The sequence below is a fragment of the Macaca nemestrina genome, chromosome 5 (genome assembly GCF_043159975.1).
Source record: "Macaca nemestrina isolate mMacNem1 chromosome 5, mMacNem.hap1, whole genome shotgun sequence".
In the NCBI taxonomy this organism is placed as follows: domain Eukaryota; kingdom Metazoa; phylum Chordata; class Mammalia; order Primates; family Cercopithecidae; genus Macaca; species Macaca nemestrina.
In genome coordinates, this window is record NC_092129.1 from 20,706,902 (window position 1) to 20,721,039 (window position 14,138).

The 14,138-nt window shown below is 38.3% G+C and overlaps 1 protein-coding gene across 4 annotated transcripts in view; it reads right to left on the reverse strand.

Moving 5' to 3' along the window:
- LOC105465460 (fyn related Src family tyrosine kinase) overlaps window positions 1-14,138 on the reverse strand; it is a 153,932-nt gene that overhangs the window by 111,789 nt on the left and 28,005 nt on the right. For 2 of the 4 annotated variants that reach the window (XM_071096344.1, XM_071096345.1), the window contains one exon: window positions 1,477-2,102. In XM_071096344.1, the coding sequence (XP_070952445.1) occupies window positions 1,477-1,820 (344 nt within the window). In that variant the 5' untranslated portion in view covers window positions 1,821-2,102. Of the gene's footprint in view, window positions 1-1,476; window positions 2,103-2,251; window positions 2,451-8,860; window positions 8,968-14,138 lie in introns of those variants that run through there. The other 2 variants (XM_011713898.2, XM_011713901.3) reach the window with 2 other exon arrangements.

The window sequence follows — 14,138 nt, forward strand, 5'->3', positions numbered from 1 at the left end:
GTGAAAACACATAAATGCACATAAGTGTATCCAATGTATAAAGATATTTCCTGTAGATTATAACAGAAAGCAAATGTTCACACAGGTGATTTTCCCACTTGATAATAGATCAATTCCATTCATCAAAAGTATATTTAATTCCTTTCTATTTAAGCATAAATTAAGACCCTTCTAAACATTTATAGGCTCTTGGTGTTGAAAAGAATCTCAAAAATCAAAAATCATCCAACCTCTCTTCATATGTGACGCATGAGTTTGGAAAGTAGCAACAATGCTCTATGGCTATTTATTATTATTTTATTCCCTGGACCAGTAAGGGATTGTCACATAAAAATAAGAAACACTTACATAAGAGAATCTCCAATGGTTTCCCTATTAAGAAACCATTCTATAAAATGAGTCCATCTTCTGAGAGACATTCCCAGCCTAAGGTTTCACTGGATCCAGGCGGCAATGAGATCAGGACCAATAAGAGTCTCCATTTGCTTCCCAACCCACCAGACCCCAAGTATACATTGTCAAGACTATGCTTTATTCACTTTGTGTTCAGTCACCACTAGAATAACCTCCTTTACCCTCCCCGACTCAGTCCACTACTGTCTATGCCTGGCACTTAGAGGGGTGGTAGGTGGATGGATGGATGCGTGGATGGATGGATGGATGGATGGATGGATGGATGGATGGATGGATAGATGGATGAGTGAATAAGTACGTAAAAACTTTCCTCTTTTGTTCCACTATAATTCATATTTCATTCAAATACCATGATAAAGTCTTAATCTCTTCTTCTAAGGAGATGTTGTCATTTTTCCTATCAAAACTTAGTAAATGTCTGTAGCTGGCCAGTTTCTAATTATAATAAAAACAAAAAGATATCATCATTTGGGTAGCATATCTCAGGACCTGGGAATTTTTTTTAAAAAGTCTATATCATGATTTCACTGAGAACATTAGTATCTTCTAAGTGTTATCTTCTACGTTAGCCCTGTGTATTCCCATCAGAATGAAAGGGATTAGGATGAGAGCTAGGGCTAGAGTTGATATATATAACCCTGGAATGTTTCAAAAGTTTTTTTAAAAAAAGAATCTGAAGTTTAGATTTGAGAGCATCATTAAGGGAAGTCCTATAATATACCTTCAAACAAAATGCAATTTTGTTGTTAAAGTGAGGCACGAGTTATTTCACAGCCAAAAAGAAGGTAGAGTATTAAACACATCATTTGTTTAATGTTGAAAATACACCCTGGGCCTGTGGGTGTACATACTGTAATTGAAGTCATCTCAACAACAATTACCCGCCAGTTTCACTCTCACTCAGCGGGGGAGGTGTGTTTCAATTAGTGGTTTCTTGCCAGTACTTCCTCATACTTTCCTCATACTCTTTGGGCATTAGGGGGTTGTAGAGAAGTAGAAAGGAAAACTCATTACCCAGCCCTCAGACAGTTCAGAAATTAAATAGAAGTTTGTACTACTCACGGCTCTGCCTGTAGGCTTCTGTCCTCAGCCACGTAGTTAGAAGGAATATAGCCCTGTAGTTGCTGACTGGAGCCATCTCGCCTTTTCTCCAAGTGTCTGGCAAACCACCAGCCCTCATGTGAAGTGTCCAGAACTTGAAGTTTGTCACCTGCCCGGAAGCTCAGATCCTCAGCAGTCCGAGCCTGGTAATCAAACAAAGCCACAAAGTAGCGGCCATGCCTCTGTGACTGGGGAGAGCAATGGGCCCCTGGATTTTCAATCACCGTTGACTTGTCTGCTTCCGTCGACAAGCAGGGGAGATAGGGTTCTAGATACTCCCAGAGCCTCTGACAGATGTTGCTCATCGTGCCTTGGTGGGGAGAAGAGGAGCAGGGCTTCTCCCTCTCCCCTTAGTCTCTGCGATCCACCTTCTCTTCCTTCACCAGGCACCTTTGAAGTCAGCACCAACTCACCATACTTTGGAGAGTATGCAAAGTCCCATTTCAAATCAGTCCAGCAGCTGGTTGCAGCAAGTCCTACCTGGAGAGACTTACCGGCTTGCTTTCTGTGGCCGGAGCTGCTACCCCCAAGCAAAACTGAGCAGGAGCTGGGCAGCTGCTCAGTAGGAAGGTATCTTTTCTTCGTATCTGCTTAAGAATCGCACAACAAAAATAAAATTAAATTAAAAGGGCTTTATTTAGACAAATATCTGAGAACAGAATGGTGCCATCTTGCCTTTTGTCCCAATAAAAAGTTAGCAAGAGGAAGCTACTAACCCCTGGCAAAACCTACACACCTTGCTTTCGCCAGGAGCTCTCCCCCTGTTTCAAGTCTGCTCCTGTCTTTGGACCAGTCTGGATCTGGACGGCTCTCTCCTTTTTGCTAATGAATAACCAACCAGCAGAGGTTGTTGCCTTTAACATTCTGAGCTATGAACAGACTGTAATAATTTCCCCTTACTTCCTGGTTTCTTTCTGTGATCTAAATGGGATTCTGACTTCTTTACCCCTCCCATCTCCCACACCCAAGATAGACCAGATCCTTTACCAAACTGTTAAAGCAGCCACTAAAATCTATATTCCTTTTGTTTCATCCTGGAGAAACAGGCTAGCCCAGGTAGCTTTTTGTCTCGCTATGTTCCCAACACTGACATTCACGGCAGAGATTTTTTTCCCCCACAAATAGGAGTAGAATTGTTTTGCCACCACTAGGGGAAATTTAAAACGGCAAATTATTTAGGTATTTCTTGTTAGACACAGAGCAATTGGAAAAGAACCATCAAGTCACTCCCTTTTCTCATTACCAAGAATAGATTTTAATAGCTTCAAAGAAAAGTCACAGTCTGGAAAAGTAAGAAAGCAGCTGACTAAAATGCTGAGAACCCAAAACGTTGCTTTTTCCCACAGACATTTAATTTCCTATCCTTCAAGTACTATTTTGGAAACACACACACACACACACACACACACACACACACACACCCCCCACACCAACTAGGTGACCAGTAGAGAAAAAAAGAGTAGGGCAGAGCGCTCTTTGCGCACTGCTGTGGGGGCTCTTTCTGCTAAACTTTGACCTCCAGATCTATACTAGTTCTTGCTAATTTCCTTGGCAAGAACTCAGGAACTAATGAGACTGACATCAGGACAGCCATCTCTAGACAGGCAGTGGGTTTTGCTTGACCTTCCCTAGTTCAGGGCAGCTGTCTCGCAAATATGTGCCCTGGATCACAAAAACAGCTGGGCAATGAGTCTGGCAGTCATTTATACTAGTAGACAGCATTGCAAACTTGTTTATGATGTCACTGATTTCCCTATAAGACTTTTTTTTTTATTTCTTCCTTAAAAACAATCTTTCTAAATGTTGTGAGATCCTTGAACCTGGCTAACCTATTCCTAGTACGAGCTCATAACTTCTGTTCTTTGTCAAATTGCAAGGCATTTAGTAATCAGAATAATCAAACTCAAGAAAAATAAAGAAAGAAAGAAAATCAGAGAACCATGGCATCAGCCCAACCTGCTACTACTTTGTGCAAAAATCAGTCCATAGCACTGGACAGATCAATTGGTAAAAATAAAATCTTGTGTTATGCTCCCAAGTTTCTCCAATCGTCTTTGGAGTCAGAGTACAAATAACAAGTTGACAGAAGTAGAAAAGCCAAAAGCTGAGCCAAGTTTTTGTTGTTGCTGTTGTTGTTTTGTTTTTTAATGAGATGAGACCTAAAATAGAATGTATATGTAATTTTATATTATATACAAAACAGAAAATATATAATATCAAATGACCATAAAGGACATTTTGTTCCAAATACAATAATGGATGTAAAAGCATAGGATTTTATTAGTGCCCCTGACAGAGGCACACATTGCTGAAGTCTTTCCTGAGACATCTACACGATCTAAAAATGAAAAAAAAAAAAAAAAAAAGATTTAGAAGCAACCTGAGAGATGTATTGAAACCCAATTTGTAAGTGGGGTTTTAGATTTTTGAATTGTGGGGGTTCTAAATTCAGACATGTCTTTGCTATAGTTATGACAAGGCATTCTGGAAAAAGACAAAGCAGCAGACCTGCACACCACAGTCATTGAGCAAGTGAGTGAAATTCAAAAAGCGGCCAACCATCCGAAGATGTCAGGTGAGCAATGGCCTGAGAACGCAGAGCCAAGGGGTGGAAAGAGAGAGGATTTCCTTGTGTCGATAGTACCAGAATCCTCCAGTCACCCAATCTCAAAGTCTTGCAGTCATCTTTTATTTGCTCCCTGGTTTCTTTGAGCTAATCAATCACTGAATTCTGCTCAGTCTTCCTTTTCATTTATTCCACAAACTTTTTTTTAAGCTCCTTCTGAGTGACAGCTGGGCACCAGACAGAAAACAGAATATTCTTTCCTAAATTATTCCAGAAGCCTCCTAACTGATCTCACTTCCTCCAGCTTATTCCCGTCTCTGGCTGTTCCTGTACACCAAGATGAGTGATGTTCATAATAGTTTATTGAGCAGTTTTTATAACAGTAACAATGACTGCGGTGATAAGACATTCCTAGTCATTACTGGTAAAAGTAAATATCTGTTTGGTAAGCTTTCTATGTGCCAGGCACTGTACTAAGAATGTTAGAAATAAGATCCAGGAATTCTACTCCAGGGTATGTATCTAAAAGATTTGAAATCAGGAAGCCTGAGAGATATTGAACTCCTATGTTTATTGCAGCACTATTCACAATAGTCAAGTTATGGAATCAATCTAAGTGTTCATCAATTGATGAATGGACAAGAAAATATGGTATATATACACATTGGAATTCTATTCAGCCTCAAAGATGAAGGAGAAGAAGGAAATCTTGTCCATATGTGACAACATGAATGAATGTGAAGGACTTTGTGCTAATGAAATAAACCAGACATGGAGGCAAATACTGCATGTTCTGACTTATATGTGGAAGCTAAAAAAATCCAACACATAGAAGCAGAGAGCAGAATGATGGTTACCAGAAGCTGGGGAATCAAGGGAATGGGGAGATGTTGGTTGAGGGCTACAATGTTTCAGTTAGACAGGAGGAATAAATGATAAGTATTCCATTTGAGACCATGGATATGTTAATTAGCTTGATTCAATCATTCTACATTGTATACATGTATCACAGCATTACTTTGTACTCCATAAAATATACAGTAATAATTTGTCAATATCAGGTAAAAATAAGAGAATGTTACAAATAATATATCATTTAATTCTCACCAAATAAAAAACAAGGCCTACGAAGAAGGTAGTATTTAAAAAAAAAAAAAAAAGTATTTTGGAGAAGAAACTGAGACCCAGAGGCTAGGTAATTTGTCCCAGGTCACAGAGCCACCAAGTGGCTAACCATGAGTAACATTCTGTTCTCAATCTGACTCCAGAGCCTGAGAGTATATAAATCCTCAGTTTTGCTGATGCTAAAAATATCTGATATTATTATTCTATGTAAAATTCTGGAAGAACCTCCAACACATTTGGAATAAACCTTAGTTTTACAGCATGACACATAAGGCCCTGCTAACTTCTCCAATCACGGTTCATCACTCCTGCACACAGGTCCTGTGACATAGTGTGCAAATGACCAGCAGTTCCTGAGGTCCTCTTCCCTGCTGTACCTCTGCATCCTCCTCCACCTTCTCCCCTGATGACTTCCTTGCATTTTTCAGGTTGGGTTCATGCATCACCTTCTCTGTCATAATAGATGAAAGGCCTCTGTGTACCCCTAAATTCTGGCAGAAACTTCTACTTGGTTTGTTGTTGAGCCCTTCTTGGTTCCGTATTTGTTTTCCAAGGAGAATAGAATTCCCTTCTCTGAACTTTTAGTGTCTTGTACAATGTCCATCATGTAAATAATAAATATTTGATGAATTAAATAATTAACACAGAAATAAAAAGAAACAGTGTGGGAGAGACAGAGATAAAAGCGGGGAGGAAATAGAGGGAGGGAGGAAGAAGCCACTGGGGAGAGATAAACATTTATGTGAATATTCATGATTGAGAGTGAAAGTTCTATAGCGTGAAAAGAGCCAGAAGCACAGAGGAGAGAATACATTCTGTCTATTGCTTCTCAGTCCTTTTCTTTCCTCTCTTATTGTTCCCTGAATGTTAGATTCCTTTGCCAGCCTCCTAAACCAGTTTTCCTGCCTGGAGTCAATTTTCTTCTCATTCTTACAGCCACCACATTAATCTTAATCACTCTCCTACACAATAACCTTCAACAGATCCTCATTGCCTGGAAGATATGACTTGGAATTCAAGGCTAAGGAATTTGTACTTTATCCAAACTTTATCAGATGTACCCTTTCAACACCCCCTCCACTATGGCTTTATGTTAGCCAGACTGGTTTATTAGATCTCCCATATGCCTCATCTGCTCCCACATCTGATCCTGTATCCTTTGCCATTCTTTTACTCAGTATTCTTTCCACTGCTAACTTCCCATCCCAGTAAGTCTACTTACTCCTGCCTGCATTTCAAGGTCTGAATAAAAATCCCTCACCTCCTTAGACCGTCCTTAACCATTCCAGTCAAAAAATCACTTCTGTCTTCCTTGAATTGTCTAGCTCCCACAATCCCCACTCCTAATATACACAATATTAAATGAATTGAACCATACTCCTATACCTGGTATGCTGAATACTGCTACAGAAAATCCCACAGCTATTCAGTTTTACAGTAGGACAAATTAATCATCCCAACTCCTGCTAGGCCTCAGCACTAGGCCTTGGAGAGAGCGATCATAAAGGAAAATCGGACTCTGTCTCCCCAACTCACACAGTGACATATTCCCCCACACACAGAAAAGAGGATTATATCCTAGGCAGCCACAAAAAATAAAAACAAAACTCTCCACCACATAGTCTTTCTCCAAACTCTGGCTGCGAACCCATATAATCTGCAAACATGCACTTCTTCATACCTGTTGACCTTTGCTCAAGCCCCTTCTTTTGCCTGATGTGATAACCCCAACTTCCCTCCCTTTTCCTACATTAACCAACTTCCAACTTATTTGCCAGATAAATATGGGTTCTTGTCTGTCTTTTAAGAATAGAAGAAAATGTCTCTGTCTTTATTAATTCTTTCCCAATCACTTCATTAGACAGAATTGACCACTCTCTCATTTGTGCCTTCCCAGCATAACCTATACCCATTCTTGTCATTTATTCCATGTCTGTCTTACCAATTGATTCTAATCTCTTTACACACTTAATGTGGTGTTCTTGTGTTCCTATATTGACACAATGCCTAACACTTAATGGGCACTCAATAAATATACGTTGAGTGAAATCTAATGAATATCATTCATCTAGAACACAGTTTATTATATCTTATGTAGTCTAATATCTGCTTATATGTAATTGTGTTGTTTCCCCAAGCATATCGCCCTGTCTTTGAAGACAAGTTTATGTCTTTTACTTCTCTGTATCACAAGGAAAATCTAGAATCTGACATATGCATAGGAACCCTCCCTACTTTCACTCGTGTTCAATTGCAATTGTGATGTTTAATACTGAGTGTCAACTTGATTGGATTGAAGGATGCAAAGTATTGATCATGGGTGTGTCTGTGTCTGTGAGGGTGTTGCCAAAGGAGACTAACCTTTGAATCAGTGGGCTGGGGAAGGTAGACCCACCCTTAATCTGTTGGGCATCACTTAATTGGCTGCCAGCAAATAAAAAGCAGGCAGAAAAATGTGAAAAAGCGAGACTGGCCTAGCCTCCCAGCCTACATCTTTCTCCTGTGCTGGATGCTTCCTGCCTCAAACATTGGACTCTGAGTTCTTCAGTTTTGAGACTCACACTGGCTCTCCTTGCTCCTCAAGTTTACAGACAGCCAATTGTAGGAACTTGTGATCATGTAAGTTAATACTTAATAAACTCCCCTTTATATACACACACACACACACACACACACACACATATATATGTGTGTGTGTATCCTATTAGTTCTGCCCCTAGAGAATCCTAATACAGCAACCTATTCTCCAAATGGCAGCCAAAATAATCTTTGTAAAATATCAATCAGATATGTGTTTTTCAATAGCTTCCCATTGCACTTATGAATTCCAAATTCCTTATCTTCGGGAACAAGGCTCTGCTGGGGCTGTCTCCAGCCTGTCCCTTCCCTCCATCTTATACCACTCTTCTGGCTCTCCATGGTCCAGCCACAGTGGCTACCTTTCTGTTCAACAACGCAACAGCCAAGCCCTTTTTTCTGACCATGGATTCTTTCACTATTCTTCTAATCAACAACATTCTTGTCCAGATTCTTCATTTGGATGGATCTTTCTGTTCTCAATCTAAATAACATATCATTAAAAAGGTTACCCCTAACGACTCTGTCTAAAGTAGCAAAATTGCCCAACTTAGCTTCTCTCTTAGCATGTCTCGTGGGTTGAATTGTGTCCTCCAAAAGGATATGTTGAAATCCTAACCCTCAGCACTTCAGAATGTGACCTTATTTGGAAATAGGATCTTTACAGAGGTAATTAAGTTAAAACGAATTCATCAGGGTGAGCCCTAATCCAGTGTGACAGGTGTCCTCATAAAAAGGGAAAATTTGGACACAGACAGGCACAGAAACACCACCATGCAAAGATACACAGAGAGAAACCAGCCATGTGAACAGAGTAATGCATCTGCAGGCCAGGGAACACCAGCAAACACTAGCAGCTAGAAGAGGCTAGCTATACACCATGGCACTGCTGACAACTTGATTTCAGACTTCTAGCCTCCAGAACTATGGAACAATAGAGTTCTGTTGTTTTAGGCCACCCAGTCTTTGGTACTTTATTACAGCAGCCCAAGAGAACTACTATAGCATGTCATTATTTTTATGGGTTTTTGTTTGTTTGTTTTGTTTTTTTCAGCACTCATCACCCTCTGTACTTACGTCTTCTATTTATTTGCCTTCTGAGTACAGTCTCCTCTACTAGAAAATGTTCCAGTGAGATGGAGGCCTCTTCTACCCTCTTCACTGCTATGTCCCTAGAGCTTAACCTATAATAGACAACCAATAATCATTACATAATGGTAAAAATACCAAAAAAACATATTTTTATTGATAAAATAATATCACTACAAATGCAGTAGATACAAAGACACTGCTATTTCAGTGGAAAATTCCTATTTCTAGAAGGAAAGTTGGGGCCACTTATACTAATTGTAAGAGTCTTGTTGTTGTCGTTTTCTATAATAGAACAAAGTGAAATGTCTCTAAAGATTATTTTATACCAAAGGCTGAATGACAATGTCTGGTTATTACTGCTGAGAGGCTGATGATGGGATGTGTATTATTCTGAGGTTTAATGGAAACTTTTTCAGGCTTCAGCTATCTTCCCTGATGCCATTAAATAAGCAGATCCCAAACAATTTCATCTTATCACTTGTACTAGAGTCTTGGCATCAGCTTAATCTTTTATTCTCTTCCAGATAAAATTTAGATACTTCCTTTGGCTATAATACAGCTTGGTACCTTGAGATCCTCCATCTCTTTCATCTTAACCTTCACCAATTCCTCTTTTAGTCATCTCTTGTAGGACCAAACACTAGCCTAACACTAGGGGAAATGACAAGAATCTGTTAAAACGAATGAAAGGAAATGAAATATGGAGCTCTTAAGTTATAATCAGAGGAAAACAATGATGATGATCATCATGATGATGAAAAGATGACCTTTAATATGTGAAGCAGATGGCAACAACTTAATTCTAAATTTATTCTAGTTTTCTTGGACAAAGAGTATAATCCTCAGACTGGAGAAAGAAGACCAGATATATGTGAGTATATCTTGGAATTTAAAGAGAAGCAACGATTATTAGAAGCCAATATGGGCTTACAAAGAAAACAAAGATGCCGAATTAACCTCAATTTCCTTTTTCATATAGAATTACTATTGTAAATAAAAAATTGTTTAATTTCTTCAGAACTTAGAAGACGTCAAAGCCAAATGCTGTATTTTACAACTGGTTCTATCTAACCAGCTGAAACTGTTGAAGAACATGAATTTTGAGGTGTGTTGGCATGCCACGTCCTTAATGTTCATAACCGTAGCAGTTTTCCTGACCAATGATGATGGACTACATTAAACATCCAGCCAACCTGGGATGCTGGACCCGTTCTCTCCTATACAGAAGGTGTGTTTTCAATACTTAAAGAGCATAATCATGAAACCCTATTTCTATATTTGAAAACCCATGAATTTTACCCTCAATGAACCACAGCTACTCAGTAAATGTCTTTACTGAACTGAGTTCCCTTACTTGTAAGTATATCAATTCAGCTTAAAAAAAAAACTCTTTAAAGCTTTTTGTTTCATTTTTGGCACTGTCAAAGACACAAAACAGGCATAGTATATCTAGATTTCAGTAAGATACTGAAAAAAATGTTCTAGCAATATCCGCAAACGGGATTAGAGAACTTGCTTTCCAAAAAGACTGAATATTCTTGTATATACAATCTCCCAGAAGCAGCCGATAAGCCTTTCCTAAAATATAGCTATCCATGGTTTACCTAGGTGATTTGTTCTTGCCTATTAAGCAGATAAGTCATCAATCAAGATTCACATCTACTTAGCAGCAATATTATTTTAGGAGGCTCAATGCCACAGAGCCACTCTAATCTGTTAGACACTATCAAAGTTCCCCAAAATAACAGAAAATAGAAGCACCTGAAGTCTCTGGGGATTTTTTTTCTCTGGCACTTCTCTTTTGATATTTCACCAAATTTGGATACAAAATTTGTGGTTGGGCTGACTGAACATGAGGATATGTAGTATGACAGCACAGTTCTCACTGTTCGTCTTCAAGTTTCTTGGCTAATTCCAAACTCTATGTGTAAAGTAAGATGAGCGGAGTCATGCCTCTCTTGCAGTTAACTCCTACTAAAAGGTTAATATTATTCAATATTACTGTGAAAAATATTTTTAAAACGTGCATTTGGCCAGACATGGTGGCTTGCACCTGTAATTCCAAAACTTGGGGAGGCTGAGGTGGGAGGATCACTTGAGGCCAAGAGTTCTAACCAGTTTAAAAACTAAAAGTCAATCTCACTTGGTTTTCCTAGACGGTCTTATTCAGGTATAAAAGTGGATTAATTCTGCTTAGTTTCATAGATCAAAAAAAAAGGATAAATGTCATTCTGCACTAGAGCAGGGGAAAACAAAAAGGATTCAGGGTGGTGAGACCTGCAGATGGTCAGGGGAAATTCCTTGGGGATTTGAGCTTCCTCCTGTCTCTCTCACCTTTGACACAAAGCATCATGAACCACCCAGGGATCTTGTAAAAACTTAGATTCTAATTCAGTAGATCTGGAGTGAAGTCTGAGAGTCTGCCTTTTTAACAAGCTCCCAGATGATGTCTATACTGCTGATATTAGGGCCACAGTTTGTGTGGCAGGAATTTAGTGACTCAATTTATAGCTTGGTTCTCTGAGTAAGAGATATCAGCAAATCCTCACTGACTATCACCCACCTTTGAAAGCATGGTCATCTAATCCCTTGGAGTTTTCACTCTGAAAAAAGATTTTAAAGACCAACTTATCTAATTATCTCATTTTAGAAGGAAGAAAACAGCCCATTATTTAAACAAAACAAAACAAAAAAAATGCTAAGGTGACTTGTTTTAGGTCACAGCTATTAGTGATGATAAAATCAGAAATAACCAACCCTGTACAAGAGAATCTTCTCTTTACTACACAGCTGCTTCTTCTCAAAAAGTTCAGTCAAAAGCATATTCTAGACAATTCTTGGCTAGCATAGGTGGCAGGGTTGGGGGGCTGCATGGGTAAAGAACTCAGGGAGTGGAAGAAGAAAAGTATGTGGCCAAAGAACTTTTTTACGTATAATGTGACCCAAACAAGATCCCAGGACTAGGACCCCAGGCTCCTGATTCTCAGTCTAGGTTTATCTTGTGCTAACAACAATTTATTTTGTATCCTTTGAATTATGATGTTCACAAATCATATAACCTGAACCGTGGGCTTTCCTTTCTCAGAATGCTGCATTTAGGATGCAGTTTTTGCAAAATCTCAATAGTATTAACAAAATCCTAACGCAAGAAGAAGAAAAAAGTCATATATCCAATCAGTATTTTCCAGTTAAAAGAGATATGTAATAGGTTAATTTCTATCACCCATGTTGTAAAAATTTTAGTCATTAGCAACAATAACAACAACAAATGTACCATTTCTTACTTATATATACATGGTTTTTTATAGAAACAAAGAAAAAATTTCTTATGCCAAAGTTTTCCAGATTAAGATTTTTCCTATGTCCATGCCAAGTAATTGGATAGAGCTTCAAGAATTTCTTGTCCAGCTAGGCCTTTTCTTTGTCTCTTGATACATAACAAGTATACTTGGCATTTTTTATTTTGATATTGGACATTTTTAAGTACCTGGTATTTTAATAACTAAGTTGATAATAATGATGTTTTAGCAATGTTTTTATTGAAAATCTGTTAAACTTATAATACATACTGTCATGTATGGCACACATGTAATTGGTGTCCTGGGCCTTGGAAGATAGAGTAGCTCATTTTGGAAAAGTAACTGAGTCTTAGGAGCTTATTATTTTTTGGTGAATCATCAAAGTCAATATGGTCAGTATATAATAAGAGCCTATTACAAGGCAGTTTGCTCTTCCTCAAAGTTAAACCACAAGTCATGCCTTGTCCCCTTTGTACATAGTGATATGTATGCATATGGTTCGCTTTAGCACAGAAAATCTGTAATATGTGCTCTACTCATCTTCACAAAGGAAAGTATTCATTACAGATGGTTGACTGTACACATTTTTACACGTTCACGGTTAACAGAAATTTCAGAATATCAACTTTAAAAGAAAATACATGAATTGAGTTACAAATTCACTCAACAAACCTAGCCCTACATTAATAGAATGTGAAAAACCTCATCATTCTCCACTTTTGCCTCCAGCAAATGTGCCATCTTCAGCCACTGGAGGTCATCTGCTGAAACTTCATTGCCCACTTCATAACAGATGCAATCAGAATTTGTTTGATAACAAAAACACCTATCAGCTAGTCTGTCAGTGCTCTAAAAAAAAGATTAAATCACATGCTATTAATAGACCAATTAAAGGAAGCACACTCTGGTGTGCCTATTAAAAATTATTTATTTCAGCAGTCCTTGAGGCTTACTTCCTTTGCTTCACTGGTTCAACAAATATTTATTGAGCTCCTACTATGTGTCAGGCACTAGGTTAGTGCATGGGGATATAAAATTAAATAAAATAAGCATAGTGTCTCCTATACAAGGAGAGTCTCTCTCATTGCAAACAAAAATGTGACCAGATAAATATTGTCAGTGCAAAAGGAGGTACAAATCTAAAGAAGGCATACATTTGTTTGGAAACAGTGTCTCCCTCTCTGACTACCATAGTAGTTTTCTTCTTTTATAATTTATTCAACACATAATTGTCGAACATCCCCTGCTAGGCATCAGGCAGGGTATTTGCTGTTGAGGATGTTGTCATGAAAAGAGGTACAACCTGTAACCTAAATAGAATTTGTAAAACTAGTAGAGCATTAGATAGCATTAGACAAATAGTTGTAGAAATAATTAATAACCATCCTGCTAAGAGCTGTGAAGCAGAAGTATCAGGTACTATAGGAGGGCTATTACTCTCTATTATACACAAGAGTCTTTAGATCTATACTGGTTTCATCTTTGTATCACCCACAGAGCTTGGAAAAGAACATTGAAAAATTGATGCTTAAATAAATATATGTTAAGTGATTGAGTACTGAATTTGAGGATGGGGTAAAAAAAGTCACTCTTTATAAATAAAAATATTAATCAAAACGACTAGACATGGTATTCATTCTTGCTGTTCAAAGGTATTTCCAGTTCTCATCTTCTAAAATATGGTAGAATTGTACTTTCCTATCCCTTTGAAGATAAGCAAAGACATATGATTTGCTTTGACTGATGAAATGTTAGAACTGATTACTTCACTTCCAGGTTAAACACAGACACACACACACACACACGATGCCTTTCAGAGGAAATGTGCAGTTACACATGTTTCCTTCCCCTACCATGATGACAGTGTTCCAGATGAGGGGTGATCTATTAGCCTGCATTGTTGGCTAAGCAAAACATGGAAGAGCTTCCACTGACCTGATAGGTACATATAACCTAATAGAAAA